The 22735-nt window shown below is 47.6% G+C and overlaps 2 protein-coding genes across 3 annotated transcripts; both read left to right on the top strand.

Annotated features, from left to right (window-relative positions):
* The first annotated feature begins 213 nt into the window (after positions 1 to 213).
* NFKBIL1 (NFKB inhibitor like 1) lies at positions 214 to 11102 on the top strand. Its single transcript, XM_037046888.1, is given in 10 exon segments — positions 214 to 721; positions 1086 to 1161; positions 1164 to 1266; positions 9220 to 9374; positions 9377 to 9420; positions 9423 to 9468; positions 9603 to 9697; positions 9700 to 9811; positions 9814 to 9903; positions 11013 to 11102. Coding segments are annotated over 10 exon segments (855 nt in total). The 5' UTR covers positions 214 to 616; the 3' UTR covers positions 11042 to 11102.
* LTA (lymphotoxin alpha) lies at positions 11017 to 22526 on the top strand. 2 transcript variants are annotated; one of them, XM_037046803.1, is made up of 5 exons: positions 11017 to 11098; positions 20432 to 20580; positions 20924 to 21034; positions 21120 to 21219; positions 21473 to 22526. In XM_037046803.1, the coding sequence occupies exons 3-5, from the start codon at positions 20933 to 20935 to the stop codon at positions 21883 to 21885; spliced, it is 615 nt and encodes a 204-aa protein (XP_036902698.1). In that variant the 5' UTR covers positions 11017 to 11098; positions 20432 to 20580; positions 20924 to 20932; the 3' UTR covers positions 21886 to 22526. The 2 variants fall into 2 exon arrangements, with proteins under 2 accessions (XP_036902698.1, XP_036902699.1); XM_037046804.1 differs by lacking the exons at positions 11017 to 11098; positions 20432 to 20580 and adding an exon at positions 20587 to 20669.
* The last annotated feature ends 209 nt before the right edge of the window (positions 22527 to 22735 follow it).

The following is a 22735-nucleotide window of genomic DNA, read 5'->3' as shown; positions in this document are numbered from 1 at the left end:
TTTTAGAGAGTGGAAGGGAGAGAAACATCAATGTGTGGTTGCCTCTTGTGACCCCCCTACTGGGGACCTGGCCCGCAACCCGGGCAAGTGCCCTGATTGGGAATCGAATCAGCCACCCTCTGGTTGGGAGACTGGCACTCAATCCATTGAGCCACACCAGCTGGGGTTCACTGTAATTTTTTATTTAGTCCTTATCTCCTCTGTTCTCTCTCTTTCTTTTCTCATCTTTTCGCCTACCCCGAACCACTCCTCTCTCCTCCCAGTTTGGGAAAGGCAGGGATAAACCTCCAAAACGCCCTTCTTTATCCTTGCCCTAGCTCGCTCCTCGTCTATCCTCCAGCCTCCTGGTTTGAGGAGGACCTTTTTTCTTAACCCTAGTTTCCCCCCGGAGGTGAGACAGCGGAAACACACTTCCCCGCCCCCTCCACTGCACCCCTTAGGAATAACAACATCCGGTAACGTGCCTTAAGTCATTTCCGCCCTTTCCCTGTGCCTATCTGCTGCAGGTCTACCAGTTTAGAATGACTCCACCTTTCCACCAGGCAGCCTCCGGGCGTTTCAAGCGTAGGCCTCTGACCTGCTCTGGAAGTACTTAGGCAGGAGAGGGGTAGATCTGATGAGTAACCTCGACCTCCAGGTCCCAGGGGGAGAAGCCTCTACGTCAGTCAGCCGGGTACATTATATTCAATTTCTTGCTCCTTATTTGAAATTACAACTTTGTTTATAAAAACTTCCCCCATCAGTCTCAATTCGACTTTTTCAATGAGCTGCAAAGTAATAATTTGTCCTTTCAATTTTACATGAAAAATTAAATCTTTGACCCCAGCCCTCCTTAAAATTTTTCAAATTTATCACCTTGTAAGGGATGTGTGTTAAAACAGTCATCATCTCTTGCTGAAGATGTAAAATCCAGGTACCGAAGGGAGGGACGGAGGGAAAGGCAGAGGGAGAGGGGAGGGGCCCGCCAAGGTTGGCCGTCCCACGATGCCTTTTGCTTTCTCAGCCCAGGAGTTGCATGGTCTCCGCTTCCTGCCACGGGCACTCTGGATGTCGCTTGTGTTGGTACTTGCCTGCAGGTCGCCTAGGCCCTCCTGCTGCGACATCCAGGCCTTGATGTAGATGCCGGGCCCCACCTGCAGTGGGCCTGTGCCCGCCATGACACTTAGCTCTGTGCCCGCTTCTCGGGCTCCGGACTGGCCCCGCCCACCACGATCGCCACCGGAGCGAGGAGCTGCAGGTTGCTGCTCGCCAGGGCCCTGATGGTGAGTCCTGAGCAACTGACTGGGTCTGAGATGAAGGCCAACAGCTGAAAAATGAGCTAGCTATCCTGGGACTTCGGTAATTGACCAAGTTGGCATGTGGCTATCACCTGTGCCATTACAGTACGGAGCTACCATTGTCTGAAGAGCCCATCATTCCTCAAACAGCAACTGTCTTCAAATTTCACATCTTTCTAAATTAGTAGCCACTTTGTCTTTTGAGGGGTTGTTTGCCTGTAGCACAAAAAGTAGCATAGAGGGTAGGCTCTGGAGTTAGATTGCCTGAGTTCAAATCCCAGCTCAACACAAACTTCGCTGAGGCTTAATTTGCCATGTACAAAATTAAATAAGAACAACTCTTGCTACGTGGCCAGCACTTCTCACAAAGTAACTCTTTTAATCAAAGTAACTTGTTTAATCCTCACAATAATCCTGCAAGGTAATAAGTACTAATATTTCTCAGGTGAGGATACAGCACAGCGAAGTTAAGTAATTTGCTACAGTGGTAGAGCAGGGATTGTAACACAGGCAGGCCAGCAAGAGTGTGATACTGTGGGATACGTTACAGAATCATACAGTGGTAGTGCCTGTGTTCATAGGCCCCTGCTGGGGTGAGTGTTTTGAGAACCAGCTGAAGCAGTACACAAGATAAGCACTCAATTGATACTGGCCGTATTGTTCCTATTGTTGTCACCAGATCCATACTCCCTTACCCACAGTGATGCAACTCACTCTCACTCTGAGAAACAAACACTTTTTATCAGTCTGCCACCAAACTCATTTGGTGGCAAAACCTAACCTGAACTAATGATTTGTTTTTATTGTACTGATGTCAATATCTAGACCTTTTGCTGTAAACATTCATGTATCTGGTTCCTGGGGCTGCCCAGGCCCTTATGGGCTACCTAATACACAGTGTGTGAACATTCAGATCAGCTCTATCAAATCCCAAAACATGGAGACCTGAAAAACTTTAGACACTGCCGTTTCCTGATTCTGTAGTGGCAGTGGAGGCAGCTCTGTAGGGGTATAACCCTCCTTAGGAAAAGGAAACCCTCACTTCCCATCTGGGGATTTATCTTCCAGAGTAAGAGCATTAGAGGAGAACCTCTAGGTTGGGATGGACAACTTTCACTTAATTTGATTGCCGCTATTACCATCTCCCAGCTCTCCAAGTATAGGAACCCACTCCCAATATAAGTGAGGTAGGCTGGCACTGGGATTTTCTTAACTTAAAAACAAAGAGAGGAAGTATATTAAGTGCAGGAATCTAGCCGAACTGGCATTGTACGTAGTAAGAACCGAACACCCCAAGGCAGGCCAGAGACCTCATCCAAATCGCAGGCCTGCCACTGCAGGCTGTGTGACTGGGACAGGCAAGTCACACTCTGTGGCTGTGAGCCTGATTTGCCTCTAAAACACCGGCGGTGTGAATAAGAGAGGCAAGAACCTGGTGCAGTTTTGCACTAACTAGGTGATAGGTAGTGTTTTTTTTATTCTGATATTATTCAATTAAGGCTATTTGAATAATAAAAATATCCCTCATTGTATGATAAGTGTTTCCTTCATTGTATTGAATTCTCAGAAGCCTGCAAGATTAATACTATTATCTCACACTCTGTCCATCCTCTTAGGCCTTGCTTTCTCCTGGTCCCTGCCAGCCCTGCCACCAGGGGGCCTTCTAACTCCTAAGTTAAAAGGTCCATCTCATTCAGTTGCCACCTGCTTTAGAAACCACTGTGCCTTTAAATGCAATTTTCTTTAACTGATGAAATGATCTAGGATCCCCTGAGGAGACAGCATGCCCCTCAGCTCCTATGTTAGGCCTGAGGGATTTGCCTGTTCTTGCTGGGTTGTCTGTGCTGACTTGTCATACCAGGGAGATGCTGGTGAATGGCCCCTACCTTTGGGCTTTTGGTAACTTGTCTTTGGACTCATCACCTCATAGGGAAGTTGTCTCAGCTGTCAGAGACCCCTTTATAAACACATCTTCGACAATTACCATTCTCTACATACAAAAAGAACTAGCAAACACTGAAAAACAGGGTCATTTTCTCACAATCTTTACAAAAAGGATAAAATCCAACGCCAGCCTGACATATAGATATATAGATACAGATTTTCTTAAATGTGACATTCACTGCACTTCTGCTGTGTTGGCAGCACAGTGGCTGACATTCGCCATCCATTACCCACTTTGATCCTCACGCAGATGTAGGCTTCAGCCCTCTTTTCCAGGTGGCTGAGCCATCTAATCTGTGTTCCATTTGCCTTTCCAACCTTACTTCCCACGGCACACCCTCCAACCCACAGCTCCAGCTATGTGGGTCTATGTTCATGGACCCCCCAACCCCCGCATGTTTTTCACAGGTCTATGTCTCTTGCCCGTTGCCTTCCCATCCACATGATTTCCACTTTGCTAAATTATTTTACCTTCCCAGCCCAATATAAGCCACACCTCCTCCTAGAAGCACTCTGTGACCATCCTGCCCAGTTACCTTTTCTTCCTCTGCACCTGCCTCAGTCAGTTGTCCTCAATATAAGCTTCTGATATTGGTGGTTTTTTGAGTGACTTGTACTCAAGTATGAACTTTGCTTTAAGGTAGAAATCATCTCATTATGGGAAGGGGAAGAGCAGTCTTTCATTACTAAGACAAAGTCCATTTATACTCCAGAACATTTTTTTCATATTTATTTTTCCCAGTATAAAAGTACATTGGAAAAAGTTGATCTGTACTGCTAAATTGATGATAAAGTTGGCATTTCAAATCACTGGAGGGAGGTGAAAAAATACAGTCCTTCCTCACACCTACCTTAAAAGTAAATTACAGCAGATTAAGCACCTAAATATTACAAGAAGGGTACATGCCAAATTCATGGGAGCAGTTCCTTTGGGGGCAATAAAACTTAGAAGACAGCATCAAAGAAAACTTTAGCTTACCTATGACGGCTTTATTTCTTTAAAATAAAGTGGTGTTACCCTGGCTGGTGTGGTTCAGTGGATTGAGTTCTGGCCTGCAAACCAAAAGGTTTCTGGTTGGATTTCCAGTCAGAGTACATGCCTGGGTTGTGGGCCAGGTCCCAGGAGGGAGTGTACAAGAGGCAACTGATTGATGTATCTCTCACACATTGATGTTTCTCTCCCTGTCTTTCTCTCTCCCTTCCCCTCCCTATAAAAATAAACATTTAAAATAAATAAAATAAAGTGGTGTTACAAAAATGATACTATGTTAACATACCCTGTGGTAGGAGTATGGGTACTTATTATACTATACTTTGTACTTTTTAAATTTTTTAAAATTCCCTCCCCAAAAAGTAAATGTGGTAGAAAAAACACACAGAAATAGTTTAGTAATCTTGAAGTGGAGAAAACCTTCCTAAGAATAAGATAAAGTCAAGGACTTCCAGCCAAGATGGAGGCATAGGTAGAAACACTGTACCTCCTCGCACAACCAAGTTTACGAACAACAAATATTTAAAAACCAGAATGCAACCAAAACAGACAAAATTAAACTGTACCAAAGTCCAACAACAACAAACCACTCATCTAGACTGGTAAGAGGGGTGGAGCCAGTGGCTGGCAGAGAGGGGTCGCGCAGGAAAAAGCATGGACCAACCCAGGAGCTCGGGCAGCGGTTGGCAGATCCTGGGTGCGGGGTGACAACAGGCAGACCCAGTGAGGGCGCAGGGCGGCTGGCTGACTGAGGTCACACGTTCACACGCAGATAAACCAGGAGAAGGAGCGAGCAGTGAGACAAGCCACGCAACGCAGGACCCTAGCAATGGGAATTAAAACCTAAAAGCACCAATTGGAAAAACTTTTGGGGTCGAGGTGCTGGGAGAGGCTCCCCGGCTCACAGAGAGTTCATTGGAGAGACCCACAGGGTTCTGGAGGGTGCACAAGCCCACACACCCGGGAACCAGCACCAGAAGGGCCCAATTTGCGGGTGGGAAGCAGCAGAGGGGACCAAAATCCAACGGTGAGCAGAAAAAAATGCCATTGCCCCTCTCTGAGCCCACCCCCACATACAGCATCACAACCCAGGGACCTGGGTTGCCCCGCCCTGGTGAACACCTAAGGCTTTGCACCTCATATGTAACAGGCGCCAAGAGACCAAAACATCATGGCTCAAGAAGAAGAACAGCTCAAAACCCCAGAGCCAGTACTCCTAAGTGACCAAAAGATAGCCAACCTATCAGATGCACAGTTCAAAATACTGGTGATGTTTCTGGAGAAAAACATCCAGGAGAAATACTGGAGAAACATCCAGGATGCTCACAGAACTGGTTGATTTTAGTCACAAATTAGATGAACAAATGAAGGCTTCACTAAGTGAAATAAAATGCACAGGGAAACAATAGTCATGGGAAGGAAACGGACTAAAATCAAGTGAGTCGACCAGAAGGAAGAAAAAAACAACCAAACAAAACAATGAAGAAACAAGAATTCAAAAAAATGAGGAGAGGCTTAGGAACCTCCAGGACATCTAAATGTTCCAACATCCAAATTATGGGGGCACCAGAAGGGGAAGAGGAAGAGCAACAAGTGGAAAGCATTTGAACAAATAATAAAGGAGAACTTCCTCAGTCTGGCAAAGGAAATAGACTTCCAGGAAATCCAGGAAGCTCAGAGAGTCCCAAAGAAGCTGGACCCAAGAAGGAACACACCAAGGCACATCATAATTACATTAACCAAGATTAAAATGAAGGAGAGAATCCTAGAAGCAGCAAGAGATAAGGGTATAGTCACCTACCAAGGAGTACCCATCAGTCAGCGGATTTCTCAAAAGAGACCTTACAGGCAAGAAGGGGCTGGAAAGAACTATTCCAAGTCATGAAATCCAAAGACCTACAGCCAAGATTGCTCTATCCAGCAAGCTTTCATTTAGAATGGAAGGGCATATAAAGTGCTTCTCAGATAAGGTCAAATTCAAGGAGTTCATCATCACCAAGCCCTTATATGAAATGTTAAAAGGACTTATCTAAGAAAAAGAAGATTAAAAGTATGAACAGTGAAAGGACAGCAAACTCACAAGTTATTAACAACCACACCTAAAACAAAAGCAAACTAGAGAACAGCTAGATCAGGAGCAGAACCATAGAAATGGAGATCCCATGGAGGATTAGCAACAGGGGAGTGGGAAGAGGAGGAGGGGAGAAGGTACAGCAACTAAGTAGCATAAATGGTAGGTAGGAAATAGACAGGGGGAGGACAAGAATAGTATGGGAAATACAGAATCTAAAGAACTTGTGACACATGGACATGAACTGAAGGGGGGAATGGGGGGAGTGGGTATGCAGGGTGGAGGGGAATGAAGGGGGGAAATGGGACAACTGTAATGCCATAATCAATAAGACATTTTTATAAATATAAAGTCAAAAGCTATTGATACAGATTTAACTACATTAATTTTTTAAATTTATTTTCATTGGTTGATTTCAGAGAGAGGGGGAGAGGAGAGAGGAACATTGATTTGACGTTCCACTTATTTGTGCATACATTGGCTGATTCTTGAATGTACCTTGACTGGGGATCGGACCCACAACCTTGGCATATTGTACATAAAAATTTTTTTAGTGGAGAAAATATTTATAATATCTATAACAGGGTTGATACCTAATGTATATGTGAACAAGTCATTCACAAAAGAAACACAAAAAGCATATGGAAAAGAAAATTTCATAATTAGAATCATTTTTTAATCAGTCAGATAGGCAAAATTAAAAGGTCAATGAGATTCAGTTTGGTAGACGATGCAGGCACTCGGTAAGGGTGTACATTGGCACAAACCTGAGGGCAGTTTGGCAAACTCGTGCATGTTCTTTACTCAGAAATTCCATTTCTGAGAACTCACCCCCGCAGAAATACCGTGAGGAGTCCACAGAGACGTGTATGAGGCTGAACGGTTTTGGAAACAAGTATATAAATTGGTGGTAGGAGATGTTTGTTTCATGCTCAGTGGAACCCTACACAGTCATAAAAAAGAATGAGATCAGCTATGTTTACTCTTGTGGAAAAATATAAGGTGTTAAGTGAAAAAAAGCAAGTTGCCAAATAATACATATAGTATAGTCACAGGTCTCTGAAAAAAACTGTCATATGTATGCATTTGTATACACCAAGACAAGATTGGAAGGGACCACAGCAAACTCTTAAGAGTGATTAAATGTATTCTTCATTCTTTAGAAGTTAAAAAACAAAAACAAAACCACCCTGACTGGTTGGGCGGAGCATCGTCCTATAAACCATAAGGTTAAGGGTTTGAGTCCCAGTCGGGGCACATACCTAGGTTGTAGGTTCAGTCCACAGTCAGGGTGTGTGCAAGAGGCAACCAGTTGATGTTTCTCTCCCTTTCTGTCTCCCTACCATTCCCTCTCTCTAAAAATAAATAAAGAAGCATGTCCTTGAGTGAGGATAAAATAATAACTAAATGAAAGGATGTTTTTACATTACTTATATCCCTTTCACATTAAAATATCAGTAGATAAGATGGGGGAAGCCACCCACAGTCCTGCTGCCCAGAGACTGGAGTCTGCACATCTCCAGCCAGTGTTCTTCAGTTATAGCATTTGGTCTCTTTTTCACACAGTAATAATTAGAACCCATGTACAGTTTTGTAGCCAGCTTATTTCCACACATAGACATTCTTTTTAGTGCCTAATAATACCCTGTATCATATTTTACTTATGTTTTATAGTTGGAAACCTTAAAATCTATGAACTTAAAAACATCAGTGCAAGACTGAGCATGCACCCATTCTCACACCTGCCATGAACCCTGGGAGGGAGTAAGTGGTTGAAAGATGGGACTACTTGTTGGGCGGGACAAGTTGGGAGGGCTTGTGACAGATCATATCAGTACTAAAGAGAAGTGCCCCCTCATCCTGATGTGGTTTGGGTGCATGGCACTTAAGGGTGCGAGGAGACAGGCAGTCGCCAGCCAAGACTGGGCCCATTCTGTCTCCTGCCTTCCTGACCGTGACAAAGCAGCCCTTCTCCTGTCCCATCATTTTCCTAGATAGCTAGTACTTCCTAGTACCACAAAAGATTTAAGGACCTCCAGCCCTAGGGAGAGTAAGTAGGTCTACAGGAAGAGAGGGTGCGTCACTCACCTTCCTCTGTCCCAAGAGTAGAAGAGGTGCTTGGTGACCTTGGCAGGTGGGACCGGCCAGGAGTAAGGTGCCTGAGTTGGCAGTGAAGTGAACGCATGGCCTTGAGCCGGCCTACACTGGAGCAGATGCAGTGAGGTCAGGGCACAGGAGGGGGAGCTCAGCAATGGCAGTCTGTCTTCTGGGTTCCCCCAGTCTCTTGTCAGACAGCCCCTGGAAGGGACCCTCTGTCTCAGTCCCTTCCCTCCTGCCCCACAGCCCACCCTTGGGCCAGCAGTCATTTGGAAAGAGGTTGCTCTGCTGCTAGGAACTTCTGTGGCTCACACTCACTGCTGATCTGGACCCTCTATCGCCCCTCTCTCCGCTCAGCAGGGCCTGGGAAAGGCTGGTCAAGGGAAACCCCTGAAAACATTCATTTTGTGCAGTTATTGAAAAGTGGCATAAAAAGATACTTTTATATATCTGTAGATTGATAATGGTATAAAGTGGAGTGTTCAGATATTCTACCATCTGGATTGTAATGTGGGATGACAAACACAGTAAGAGGTAGAGAGTGACCGTATTTTCCAGGCCAAAAATGGAGTACATGGAGGTTTTTGACATTGCCCTGGGTGGCTGCAGACAGGCTTGAAAATGTCATTTGACGTAGTAGAACCCTCCAGGAAACTAAAATAGTTTGTGCGGACACAGGTCAGGATATGTTAAACTACCACACTTATTATGCATGTGGTAAACTGTCAGTAAATAATTGGTCTGGTCCAGAAGGGTGTGAGTGACTGGCAAGATCTGGACAATGCCCGGCCAAGGAGCGGGGCCCCAGCTAACTCCTCTCACTGTTCCGCCACCAACAGCCTGCATGACTTCTTTCTGCCACTGCTGAGTTGTAGTCTATCTGCCATGGGAATAAAGAATAAGGATGGAGAAACCCCTGGGCAAATTCTGGGCTGGGCTCCACCCTGGGATTCTGCTGAAGAGGAGGAAGAAGACAAGGCATCCAGGGAGCACAATGAAGGCAGAAGCCGCAGGGAGAGCTAGAGGACAAGTGGAATGACCAGAGGTCTTTGGACCACTAGAAGGGGAGGAGCCCTTTCCCAGCCACAGCTGCCTTTCCCTGCAGGCTGCTTTACCTATACCACCTCCCTCTGTCCCAGCCTGCTTCTCTCTCCCCGTGACCTTCTCACAGACTTCCTAACCACTCCTATCCCACCCTCTCAAACACCAGCCACTTCCCAAGAGGCCCAGGAACCTGAGTCCTTCTCAGCCTGGACAGATCACCTGGCCTGGGAAAATGCCCAGAAGTGCCAGCAGCAGCTGCAACAGCATGAGTCAGAGGAAGCTTGCAGACCCCAGATGCTAGGGGCTCCAGTCTCAGCTGGTGGCAACAGGAGAAGGAGCAGTGGCTCTTCTAAGAGTGAGCCAGAGCTGCAGAGGAGGAGCTATGTGAGAAGCTAGGCACAGCCAGGCCAGGCTAGGCCAGGCCAGCACCGCAGGCTCTCAGGGGCCCAGGGCCCAGGGCCCAACACCCCACAGAACAGGTAGGGGCAGCCTCTGGCACTTAGATCATGTGCCCAGGCCCCATCCTGGGGGAGGAGACCCAGAGGCCATGGCTGCAGTCCTGATGGCCAGGTCCTGCCCCCCCCCCCCGGCCTTGGGGGAGCAGGTGGCTCTGAGGGTCCAGTGCATTCACTGGCACCCTGACCACCTCCTACAGTGATTATGGAGCCAGATTGAGACCTGGGAGCTAGACCAGGTGATGGGAGCTGTGACAGCCCTTTCTTGGGCCCTGAATCAGGAAAACAGGGAGGAACTGCAGGGAACGCAGCCTTAGGGGCGGGGTGGCAGGAAGGGCACAGTCAGAGAGGAATGATGAGGGCCAGGCAGATGCTGCACAGCAGAGGATATGGGGTGGGAGTGAAACTGGTAATGAGCGGGGGTGGGGAGGACAGGCCACCACCGCTGCTCCTTGACTGCCATTTCCTAATAAGACCTGGTTCACATCTCACTCCTGGTGTCTCCTCGGCCTTTTTCCATTGCTGTGGTTTTCATCACCCATGACATCTCCTTCCCCGCCCCACCAGCCAAAACCCACAGCTCCCACACAACAGTGACATGCATGCACGCACTGACACGTGCCCTCAGCTGGCAACAAGAACCCCCCTGCTTGCCCACCCGTAAGGTTGATCCTAAGAAGGCCCAGTTTGCCCTCCAGTGTGACTCTACTCCCTATGCCAGACTCCCCTCTGCAATCAGCCACTGGAGAAATAGATGTGAAGAGAAACCAAAAAAAAAAAAAAGAAGAAGGAACAAACCCAGTTTCCCTCCCCTCCCCTCCCCTCCCCTCCCCAGTCAGAACCACATCCTCCTCCCCAGTAACACCCCTCCCCCAGCATAGACAGGGCTTTCCCTTTGCTGAGTCACTGAATGGTCCAAGTTGGGGGCAGCCAGAGCTGGGGGACATGAGGGGGTTGTAGGAGGTCAGAGGATAGAAGCAGGATGGATGGAGGAAGAGCTCTGTGGGGGAGTGGAATTTCAGTTGCTAAAATTAGAAGCAGGGGAAGCAGGCGGAAAGAGCCAAATTATGTAACCTGGGTTGTCTGCTCTTGGGCAACATGGAATCCAACCTGAGGCCATCTCTCCCCTCTAGTTCACTCCTATCTCTTCTCCAGACCCTGAGGAAAGAGTGAAGTAAGATGGACTCAGTATAGTCAAGTTGTTAAAAACTAACGTCAGGTAGGTTGAGGCCTGAGGAAATGATTCTCTTCTCATTTTAACTAGCCTGGGAACTAAAACTTCTTAATTTTCCAGTCCTGCCTCAATGCCTGGGCGCACATCTGACCTCCAGATAACCCTCTGATTACCCCTGAAGGACTCACATAGACACTGATCTGGCGTCCATCATCCAGACCACCTGACAGCTGGCGGGTGACTTCCCTGGACCAAGCCTAGAATCCAGGACTGACAGTTTTCAAGGATACACTTTTTACTATAAGAATTCTTAATTTTTCTTTCTTCTTCAGAAACATTTCTGGGTTTTTGTCTAGCTATATTTCCAGTTTGCAAACCCTTGAATAAATCTTTATCATTTATTTCTAGCCAACACCTCCAAACACTTTTTGAGGTTTTGTTTTTTGTTTTTTGTTTGATAGCCTCAGTTCTCAACTCCCTCCATCCAGCTTCTGTCCCCATCCCAAATTTGGGTTTTATCTCTGGGCAGGCAGGCATGGCCTTCCAGATAAATATCTCCTTTTCCTGAGGCTGAGGAAAAGGTCCTGAGGGGTAGAAGGAGAAGGTCTAGAACTCCCACAGAGGACCGAGGGCACCATCCCTCCCATGGTCCATGCTCAGTTCTCACTCCCGCTCCCTGGACTGGGACAGGAAGTTGTGGACAGCACCAAACCCACCGCTGCCCCCAGGGCCCAGCAGCAAACTTGGTGAAGAGAAAGGGCAGGACTAGCAGTACTGGTGTGAGCGGGCGTGTGCAGTCTGCACTTGTCCACATCAGAGAAGTTTGGGAATCAGAAACTTATTTTTCAGGCTGGGGCCCTGGCCTACACAGGAGAAGCCCAAGGGTAGAGGGCTCTGGAGGATGTGGAGGGGCAGCCCCGGGAACATGGCTCAGGAACGTGGGGTGAGCATGAAACCCTTGGAGCAGACAGAGCCAAGAGGCCTAAGGCCTCCGAAGGACCAGCCAGATGTTCCGGGAGCAGGAGGAAGGGCTGGTGAGAAAAAGCCTGTGAGAGGAAGCTGCTGTGATTCAGAGAAGAGACTTTGAGCTGTGAGCGACCCAGGCATCCGGTTCCTTTCACAGGCTGGAGATTTCGGAAGTGGCATGCAAAGAGCTCAGGTTTGGGTTGGGGGGAGCAGGGGTTAGGATCCAAAGCTAGAGGTTGACAGGTAAACAGCAGAAACCTTGGTGTTCAACTTTGCTCCTCCATCCAGGTTTTTCTCTGGTTTTTCAGCACATCACCAACCATTTGCAAGAGTTATATAAAACCACGGCAAAATAAGCCCTGATACCTGGTCCCCCAGACCTCCCTGTTTTCAGTGTTTCTCCCTGATGTCTGGCCCCCAGCCCTGTTGGGGGTTCCCCTAAGATGAGGGCTGTTCACTTTCTCTGACCACACGGTTTCCGCTTCTGTGTCTCTTTTTCCTAGGCTGATAAAAATACTGAGCCCTAGAGGCCCTGGCTTCCTCTGACCCCCTGGGGCCAGTTAGCAGGCATCCTGTCCACCACAGTGGGGGCAGGGAGGGGGCCCAGGGATCCCCAAGGGGTGACTCAGTGCCTACCATGAAACACTGGGAAGATGGAAGAGTGCATGTCCTCTCTAGAATTGGAGCAAGGAATCAGTTCTCAGGGGAGGACACCTTGGGTTTCAGTTAGAGAACCAGAATGGAGAATGAGACTGGTAAGACTGAAGAGGGACTGTGTGGGAATTGGGGTCAAGGCAGGTCTAGGTTAAGTCAGGAAAAGGACCCAGAGGGCCTCTCTTCAGTACAGTTCAACCCAGCTTCAAGTAGCCCAGAGATAAATTCAAACTCTGCTTCAACTTTCCAGTCCCATAGGGGAGGCATGGTAGGTACAGAAGAGGGGCCTCTGAGGCGGAGAGGGCATGAGAGCTTGCACTGACCAATGGGGAGAATTTCTGTGCGCAGAGGAGGGAGTCAGAAAAGCAGTATGTTGAGGAAAAGAGTATCCTGAGGTGGACGAAGCACAGGTGTGAGTGAGCAGGTATTGGAAGGACAGGATTCAGCCTGTGTGATGTGCAATGGCACTGTGACCACTGTGCCAGACAGTGCTGCTGGCACAAGCTCTAAGGGAAGAAGACAGCAACGGTGTTTTGAACACCTACTATGTGTGACCATGGCAGGTTCCTTTCTTAACATTAGTAATGCTGCCAACAACTGTCCAGAAGGGTGGGAGTAAGTCTCCATTGTACAGATGAGGAAACTGAGGTTCATCCATGTCCTGTTACTTCCTTAGGGCCAAACAGCTAAAGAGTAATGGAATCATTAAACCCATCTTACTCTAAGACTCGTGTGTACTTACTGCATAGGTCTCAATAACTCCAAATGGCATTAAAAGGAAACAGGCCCTGGCTGGTGTAGCTCAGTGGATTGAGTGCAGGCTGTGAACCAAAGGGTTGCTGATTCAATTCAAAAAGGAACAGATTTTATAAACTTCAAGAGGGTAAGTCAAGACATGGCAGCTGATTGGTGGTGAGAATGAGAGAAAAGGAGCCAAAGGACTCCAAGTTTTGAGCCAAGAGGATTGGAAAGGGCATGTTGTCCTAAACCAAGGAGATGCATGTCCCAGGGGAAGGTGAGGGGTTAATTTCAAATACTCGATCAGTAAATTTGTATTCAGCCGCCAACAGAAGCGTGGTGCTGTGCTAGACAATGAACACAAGTGAAATAAAGTCACTGCCCTCAGCGCGCATGGTCTGATAAAACAAATACTACAGAAGTATAAATGGGACAACTACACACAATAATGGGAGCTACAGCTGCTTAGAGCAGCGATTTTCAGCCTTTCTCATCTCATGGCACCTGAACTCAACATTCTGTAGTACACAAAAGATGTATATTATTTTGATTTATTCAAAACAGCTGGAGGGCTGTTGTGTTGGGTGTTGTCGTTTTTTGATTTGACAATCTAAGGGAACAGGTCAGTGCCCCTCACTGAATAATGAGATATTGCATGTTTTAAAAATTCTTACAGCACACCAGTTGAAAATCACTGGCTTAGAGTAATAAAGTGCTCACAGAAGGCCCACAGAGCCGGAGGAGCTAGCATGCCACTCAGGTGGAGATCTCCAGCAAGCCAGCATGGAGCACGAGAGGGACGTTTGGGTTGGAAGAATAGATTTGGGCATTACTCCTCCCAATGAAGGTTGAACCTCTGAGTTGACAGGATTTCCAAAAGAGAAGGTGACCAGTTAAGCCCTGAGGGTCATCAAAGAAAGAAGAATCAGTGAAGGAGCGAGATCAGGGAGCAGTCAGATAAGTAGGGCAAGGAGGCATGATTCCAAGCAGGGGCCACATCTGATGCGTCAAAGATGTCAAGTAGGTGAGGGTTGAAAGGCTCCTTTAGGTTCAAGAACTAGATGATTACAAATTTCGAGAAAATAGTTTCCACTTACCAGAGGGACAGAAATCACTTTACATAAGATGAGGAATGAGTGGGAGGTGAGGAAAGGGAGGTAGTGGGTACAAAGTCAAAGAATGGTGAACACAGAAGAAACTAAAAACTGTCTCTAGTTCAACCCACGAATTTTACAGATGAGGAAAATTTTACCAGTTCCTAAAGGGGTTAGTCTCAAGACAGCACACAAAAAAGGAAGGTGAGAGATGGAGTGGGCATTTGAGGGACAAAAAAAGGAGTTTTTATTCTCAAAGAAAAACCATCTGTAAAATGAAGGGGAGGAGCATGAAGAGAGAAAGATACTGAAAACATAAGAAAGAGGAGAGAGAACACAATAAAGACAGGAAATGGGATACAGAGTACAAAGGAAAGAGCACTTCCTGACTCAAGAAGAAAGGAAAGGTCAAACGTAAAGGTAAAAGAAGTCAGGAGCTGTACGTTGCATGGCCTTGAGCACAGTGGAATGGATGACAGCATCACCAACTGAGATGAAAGAGGTAGCATGGAGAGTAAGAGGCATGGAGACTTAGAACATCGCCTGCAGTGTGAAACACGGGGCTCTCAGGTCAGGTAGTCAGGATTCACTGTAGGTCCCTTGTGGTGATATGACTCCTGCAATGCTTGGCAGCTTAGGAGAAACACTCAAGGACGAGTCCATTAAGTTTACCCAAGTCAAGGGTTTCAGGCCTTCTAGCTAGAACATCAGGTAGATAAGTGATTCCAAAGCTGAATCACTGAGAGACGGGAGTATAAGTTTCATCTTTGTGGTTTTGAAGTCTCTAAAACTGGTGGTAGGGGATGAGATATGGAGAAAAACTGAGTTAGATATACAAGTTGTTAACAGCATGGTAGAGATATTGGTGGAGAAGATCGTGCACACAGGAAGAGCGTGGCAAATGCAGAAGGCATGGGCTTCGAGAGGAGGAGTTTCCGATGGCACAGGGGAGAGGGGACAGTGGCCTCTCCGCTGCCTGCTGCCCCTAGTGATGAGTGTGGAAGAAAGCAGGCAGGCTTCACCAAAGAGAGGAGCATCGTTAGGAGAAATCCAGGTTTCCAAGTGTCAGAGGAAGATGCTTTCAAAAATAGAACAGAAGATTTGAATATAAGAGGAGTTCCACAGAATGTAAAATGGATCCGTAGACGTCTCCTTGTAGAATAGGAAATCTAATCCAGGGAGGTAAGTCCCACTGAGAGTTCCGGGGAAGACAAAATCTGGACAGTTTTGTCCCCTAGAAGCAAAAGGTTGCTACTTCTGGAATTTTAAAATGGGAGACATACAGCATTTATTGTGGCAAAATGTAAATACCTTGAAGGTGTCCTATGGGAATATGCAAGGTAAGGCATCCAGCCCCATGGCTTTAAACGCCTGCTTTGCTGACAGTGCCTGTCTAGCTCTGACCTGGCCTGTGAAATCTAGACTCACCAACCACTAAGTGACATCTCCACTTGGATCAATAGGTTTAGAGTTAAGGAGCCCAAAGTTGAACTTTTGGTTCTCCCACCCCTTCAGAATCCTGCAAGTCTCCCAATCTCCCCATCTTCACCCCCACCTCCACCATCCATCCAATCTATCATCTAGTCCTGTCAATTCTACCCCTGAAGTATATCCCAAATTTGTCTACTTTTCTCCTGTAGACAAATTTTTCTTGCTGCCACCATCTCTCTCCAGGATTATAGTAATTGTCTTCTAACTGGTGTCCCACCTCTCAGTGTTGCCTCCTACAATCCAGTCTAAACAGAAGAGCCACAGTGATCCTTTAAAAACATAAATCCAATCACCTCTGCCTCACACCTCCCTCCCTCCCTGCCTGCCTCTCTCCCTCCCTCTCTCTCACACACACTCACGCACACCCTTGCTCACTGACATCCTTCAAGGCTTCCCGAAACAAAGAGCAGTTGAACAAAACCCAGATGCTTACCCCTCCTTGCCTGGCCCTGTGTGAGCTGGGCCCTGATTGCCCCTTTGACCTCATTTCCTAGCCCTCTCCCATGCCTCTCTCTGCTCCAGCCACATTGGCTCCTTTCTGTTCTTCAGCACTCCTAGCAGGTGCCTACCTTCTGGCCTTTGCAGAAGCTATTCCCTTTGCCTGGAATTCTTTTCCTCCAAACCTCTACCCAATCACTCTTATCATTTGGGTCCCACCTTACATGCCACTTATTTAGGACTTTTCTGACCACTGTTATCACACCTCTGTCTTACTTCCTCACAGCACTTCTTACTGATTTCTCTTCAGTTTATTTCTTTTTCACCTTGCCTCACTAGGATATAAGCTCCAAGAGTGCTAGGACAGTGTCTGGCTGGTTTGCCACAATATCCCTCCTTCCTAGAACAGTGCCCAGGATGCAGTCACTTCCCAATGAAGAGTTATTAAATGGAGGGATGGGTGAATAATGGGGCTAAGCAGGCTAAAGCTCAGCTTTAGGTCTGTGGCTCAAATTGGGCTTATATTTAGAGCCAGGGTTAACTGTAGGGTTACACATGGCGATCGGTTTGTTTGAAGATTGGCTCTAGAAACAGGTTGTGTTGCATTAGAGAATAAGTTTGTTTGGGTTCATTTATTGGGATGTACTTAGATTCGGCATTAGGGTTGAGTTTGTGTTGTGATTTAGGTTGAGGTTAAATTTGGGTTAAGGTCAAAGTTGGTATTAAATCCCAATTTTGATTTTTGAGGCTAAGTTTAGGTTTCAGACTAATGTCATTTCAACCTCATTGGAAGCCTCAGAGAGTTCATTGGTTTCTCCACAGAGACCACTGTAGAGACTGTATTTCCCTGAGTTTGGAGCACAAGACTCCAGTCATCACCACTCCCACTCAGGGAAAGCCCCAAACCAACTGCTGGCCACCCCAAGAAAGAAACCAAATTTCACATAACCTCTGAAACTGAGATTGAAACCAAGATTGGCCCATGTCAAGGAGCATCCTTCAGCTCAGCACAAGCCCCGTGACAGCTGGCCCGGCCCAACTCTGCCCTTCCTTCCTCTCTGTCTCTCATGTCTCCCTACCGCTCCTCACCTTCCCCTTTCTGTCCATCGATGCATCAGTCTTTCTCTCTGACCTCAGTTTCTCCATTTCTATTTCTCACTGTTCATTGCAATGTCCTTTTAGATTTTTAGAGAGCTGAGGTCTCTATTTATCAGGTCCTACCATTAGAGAGGGAGAAAAAGGACCCCAGAGAAAGAGGGACACAGAGAAAAGGAAAGGGGCACAGACCAGGAGAGAAACCAACCGCAACACAACAGACAGTGGGATTAAAAGAATAAGGAGCTGAGATGCAGACCAAGAAATTAAAAGAGGCATCTGTGACCACTCTCCTCCATCACATCTGCTCAGTCATCAAGACCTGTAGATATGCCCAGAAACCCTCTTCTCCTTTCCATCCCCCTGCTGTGGTCTCAATATAAATGCAGGCTCTTGTCATCTGTTTGCTTGGTTATGCAAAACCCTCCTAACTGGTCTGAACACTTTTGATTTCCCCTCCAGCACCCCCAACTCCCTTATCTCAGTCCACCTTTTGTGTAGCTGCCAGACTCGTTTTTCTAATATATTAATCTGGTGGGACCCTCTCTTGCTCAAAAATTTTGGTGGCTTCCATCATAATTAGAATGAAATGCAAACTTCTTTTTGTGGTTTCAAACCTTTAGGATGAGTTCTCAGCTTCCCTCCCAAGCTTGTGGCTTCCTCTTCTATCTATACCCAATAGCCTAGCTCAGCACACTCCATACCATCTTTTAATAGGGTCTCTTTTTAAAATTTGTTTAATTTTAGAGAGAGGGGAAGGAAGGGAGAAAGAGGGAGAGAAACATTGATTGATTGCCTCTTGCACACTCCCCAGCTAGGGACCCGCCCGCAGCCCAGGCATGTGCCCTGACTGGGAATTGAACCAGCTTGATTTGGTTCACAGGCCAGCACTCAATCCACTGAGTCACACCAACCAGGGCTCCATACCATCTTTTAATTCCAGTCTTTGCACATACTGTTCCCTCTATCTGGAATACTCCTCACCATTTTCTTTGCCTTGGTACCTAATGCCTGAATCACCTTTCCTCAAGTCCAGTGGCTTTTCTGTGGACCACTGTGAGCCTGTTGTCATAGAACTTATCATACCTTATTGTGATTTTTTGATAACTTTCCTGTCTCCCACACTGGGCTTTGAGGCCCTGGAGAAAGATTATTCTCAAGGTCTTGTACAAGGTGTTCAATAAATGTTAGTGGAATAGAATGACAGCTAAGGAGATGGAATGAGAACAAAAAGAAATAATAGATAAGACTAGTATGGCATGAAAGGCAAAGTTGCAGGACTTCAGGTAGAGGGAAGAAGACAGGAAAATAGTTTGTGCACATCCTGAACATCACGTATGAGTCACGAGACCCCTCAGGGACTTTGTGCCAGAGGAGAGTGGCCGTCTGCCCAGCGCCAGAGCGGGAAGGTTTCGGCCTCCATCACTACCACCCTCAGCACCAGCCCCTCCAACACTCTCCAAATGAAAGCATAACTGCATTAGTAAGAGTGATTATTGTTTTCTCAATCTCATGAAACATGAATAAAATCCCATGTAGAAACCTGGTTTTTTTTAGCCTGCAACTTATAAGCTAAGTGATAACTGGTTCATGTTCACATCAATGGTTTTCATACTAGCCGAGACCTAGATACAAACCAAATGCCCCTCAGCAGGAGAATAGATAAATAAATTAGAGTCTACTCACCAGACTCTAAATAGAAATTAGTCCACAATGAAAACCCACTATGACCTGTGCGACCATGCTGATGGCATTCACAGACAGCGCTGCCTGGAATGAGTGAGACTCCAGTGAGTGCATTCTGTGTGGTTTCATTTACCTCAAGTTCAAAAGTAGGAAGAACTAATCTACAGTAATGGAGGTCAGAAAGTGGTTGGTGATCTTTGGAGAATATTAACTGGGAGGGAGCTTGAGAGAAACTTCTAGGGACCCGGGAACATGTTGAACTGGTGGCTACATAGCTATGAACATATGGAAAAGTAGGTCAGGCTATTCCCTTAGAAAATTAGCATCTCACCATATCTAAGTCACACATTTAAAAAAAAAAAAAAAAAGCCCTGGTGTGGCTCAGTGGATTGAATTCGAGCTGCGAATCAAAGGGTCACCAGTTTGGTTCCCAGCCAGGGCACATGCCTGGGTTGCAGGCCAGGTCCCCGGTGGGGGCCATGTGAGAGGCAACGACACATTGATGTTTCTCTCTCTCTTTCTCCCCCCCTTCCCCTCTCTCTAAAAATAAATAAATAAAATCTTTAAAAAAAAAGACCAGGGAAATCCTTAACAATTTTAAAACAATGTATTGGTTCTACAAATGCAGCTTCAAGGCCAATGGCTTGGCTGCACACTCCTTTACCCTGGAATGTGTTTGTTTGCAGTAACTTAAGTCTGACCTGGGGGTGCAGTGTAGGGCCTCATCATACATGGCTGCATGGCATGTTCTCTGGGAAGGGAGACATACATCTGTCTTCCAGAACATCTTGAAATGTGCTCCCTGAGTTGTTTCACTAGGACAGCAGGCATAAACCAGAATGTCCTAGGAAAGCGGTGTGTCCCAGGTTTCTTGATATGGAACATGCCAGACAACCTGGAAAGTACTCACACTGGGACAAGTGTGACCTGGGCCATTTGGGACAAGGATGGGGGTAAAGAAAAGGAAATGGACACAAAGAAAAGCTTGTAATCAGCCAAAGATGCCAAGGTGTTATACATAATCACTCTTCAGGGAAACAGGCCTCCAGCCCACATCCTAGCTGATACTCTTCGGGCTCCCCTGAATTTACTGTCTTTCTTTGGAACTCCTAAGCCTGACCCCACTCCCTGGCCCTGCCAGCCCACAATTCCCCTGACCCCACTCCCCTTCCTAGAACTCAGTTGTCTGAGCCCCCAGCCTGCGGTTCTCTCCTAGGCCTCAGGCTTTCCTGCCTTCGGCTGAAACAGCAGCATCTTCTAAGCCCTGGGGGCTTCCCCGGCCCCAGCCCTGGCCTAGAACCCGCCTGCTGCCTGCCTGCCACTGCCGCTTCCTCTATAAAGGGACCCAGGGGCCTCGCACAGCAGGTGAGACTCTCCCACCCCATCTCCGTGGGCTGCCCGGCGGTGGACTCTTCCCAGCCCCTCCTGCACCTCCTGCCTGGGCCTGAGCCTTAGTCGGTTTGGTTTTGGTTTGTTTCTCTTCTCTGGCTCTCTATCTGTCAGTCTCTTTCTGTCTCTGTCTTTTCTGTTTCTGCCGCGACCTCTCTTCGTCTGTCTGTCTCCCACTGCTTACCTTGGGGTTTCCCTGACTGCATCTCATCCCCTTCTCTGTCTATCACCCTATGTCTTGTGGTGCCTATCTCCTCAGGAGCAGGCCAGTCTTGTGCAACGCCCCGCCCCAACCCAATCACTGTCTCTCTCCCTGCAGGTTCTCCTCATGACACCATTTGGACATCTCTACCTCCTGAGGGTGCATGGTGCCCACCTCCTCCTCCTTCTCCTTCTGGGACTACTGCTGGCCCTGCTGCCTGAGGCCCAGGTGAGGCAGCAGGAAAAGGAGGTTGCAGGGGTATCCCAGCTGAACTTTGGGCCGTAGAGCCCAGCAAACTCTGTTCTCCTCCTAGGGGCTCCCTGATGTTGGCCTCTCAGCTGCACGGACTGCCCATTATCACTCCCAGAAGCACTTCGCACAAGGCACCCTCAAACCTGCCGCTCACCTTGTTGGTAAACATCCTCTTGCCCTCCCAGACATGTACCCCTCAGCCCCCTTCTAACCTCCTTCAGGAACCCAATTATCTATCTACCCCCACCTTTTCCCAACTTTCCCCACCCCCCAAAACAGAGGTTCCTACTCCTTTCTGTCCTCCCAGCCATCCTTCAGGAACTCAGTCCAGCATCTGCTTTTGTGGGGATTAAGACCTCTGACCCCCAGGTCCTTGACCCACCCCCAAACGCACATACCTATGCCTCTTCCTAGGAGACCCAAGCACCCAGAACTCACTGCGCTGGAGAGCAAACACAGATCATGCCTTCCTCCGCCACGGCTTCTCTTTGAGCAACAATTCACTCCTGGTCCCCACCAGTGGCCTCTACTTCGTCTATTCCCAGGTGGTCTTCACTGGGAAAGGCTGCTTCCCCAAGGCCACCCCCACCCCTCTCTACCTGGCCCATGAAGTCCAGCTCTTCTCCTCCCAGTACCCCTTCCACATACCTCTCCTCAGTGCTCAGAAGTCTGTGTGCCCAGGGCCACAGGGACCTTGGGTACGTTCAGTGTACCAGGGGGCAGTGTTCCTGCTCACCCAAGGAGACCAGCTCTCCACTCACACAGATGGCATCTCCTACCTACTCCTCAGTCCCAGTAGTGTCTTCTTTGGAGCCTTCGCCCTGTAGAAAAATCTAGAAAGAGAAAACTGGTTTCAAGGCCTTCTCCCCATCTCGCCTCCATCCTGATTATTTCAAGGGTCGTGACACCTCTCCTTGGACTATTCCAACAGTCTCCAGTCTTCCCTGCTCACATCACCTGGAGCTTCCAACGAAGGAACCTCAGCACCCCAGGACTCCCTCCTCCTTGAATCACCCCAGTGCTCTGCTCAATGCTCAATGCTCAATGCTCGGCTGAGGACTTAAGCCTGCCTAGAGATTCCCACTCCGAGCTCTGCTCTGTGCTGCTAGTGCAGAGGCTTAGCCCTGGGTGTGGAGGGGAGCAGACATGTTGGGACCTTGGGTGGATGTCTGGAGGCAGGGAGAAGGGATTATTTATGAAGAGAAAAAATTAAGTTATTTATTTATGGAGAATGGAGAGAAGGTAATAATAGAGGGACATCAGAAGAGAAAGAGATAAATATGTCCCAGAGATGAAGCTGAGAGGCACTGCACAAGAAAGACCAAGAGAGAACATGAGTGGAGTTGAGGGGCTGACGGGCTCTAGGAGAACATGAGGATTCTGAAGGGCCAGCACTGCTTGACTAGACACCCCATGAGGCAATGTCTGCAGCCTCGATCAAGCCCAATAAATCTTTTTTTCTCTGAAATGCTGTTTGCCTGTGTCTGTCTGGGAAAAAGGAATTTCTCAGGTCTCTCTAAAGAATGAAAAGAGGACAGAAGCCTCAGAGGGCATAGGAGCTGGAGACATTCAAAGAGATACAGGGGCCTACAGGGGCCTGTGGCTGGTGCACGGATGGGGAGTGGGGTGGTGCAAGGCAGCCAGACCCTGCAGGGTCAAAAGGTCAGCTTAACCAAA

The sequence above is a fragment of the Sturnira hondurensis genome, unplaced genomic scaffold (assembly GCF_014824575.4).
Source record: "Sturnira hondurensis isolate 20B ecotype Veracruz unplaced genomic scaffold, ASM1482457v3 Scaffold0005309, whole genome shotgun sequence".
Taxonomy (NCBI): domain Eukaryota; kingdom Metazoa; phylum Chordata; class Mammalia; order Chiroptera; family Phyllostomidae; genus Sturnira; species Sturnira hondurensis.
The sequence above is the reverse complement of the archived record's forward strand: the minus strand, read 5'-3'. Positions and strand labels throughout refer to the sequence as shown.

Excerpts from the sequence above, each read along its gene's own strand:
- LTA (XM_037046803.1), top strand. The coding sequence starts at position 20,933 with ATGACACCATTTGGACATCTCTACCTCCTGAGGGTGCATGGTGCCCAC. Across the intron at positions 21,035-21,119 it reads CCCTGCTGCCTGAGGCCCAG|GGGCTCCCTGATGTTGGCCT; the intron begins GTGAGGCAGCAG and ends TTCTCCTCCTAG. Across the intron at positions 21,220-21,472 it reads ACCTGCCGCTCACCTTGTTG|GAGACCCAAGCACCCAGAAC; the intron begins GTAAACATCCTC and ends GCCTCTTCCTAG.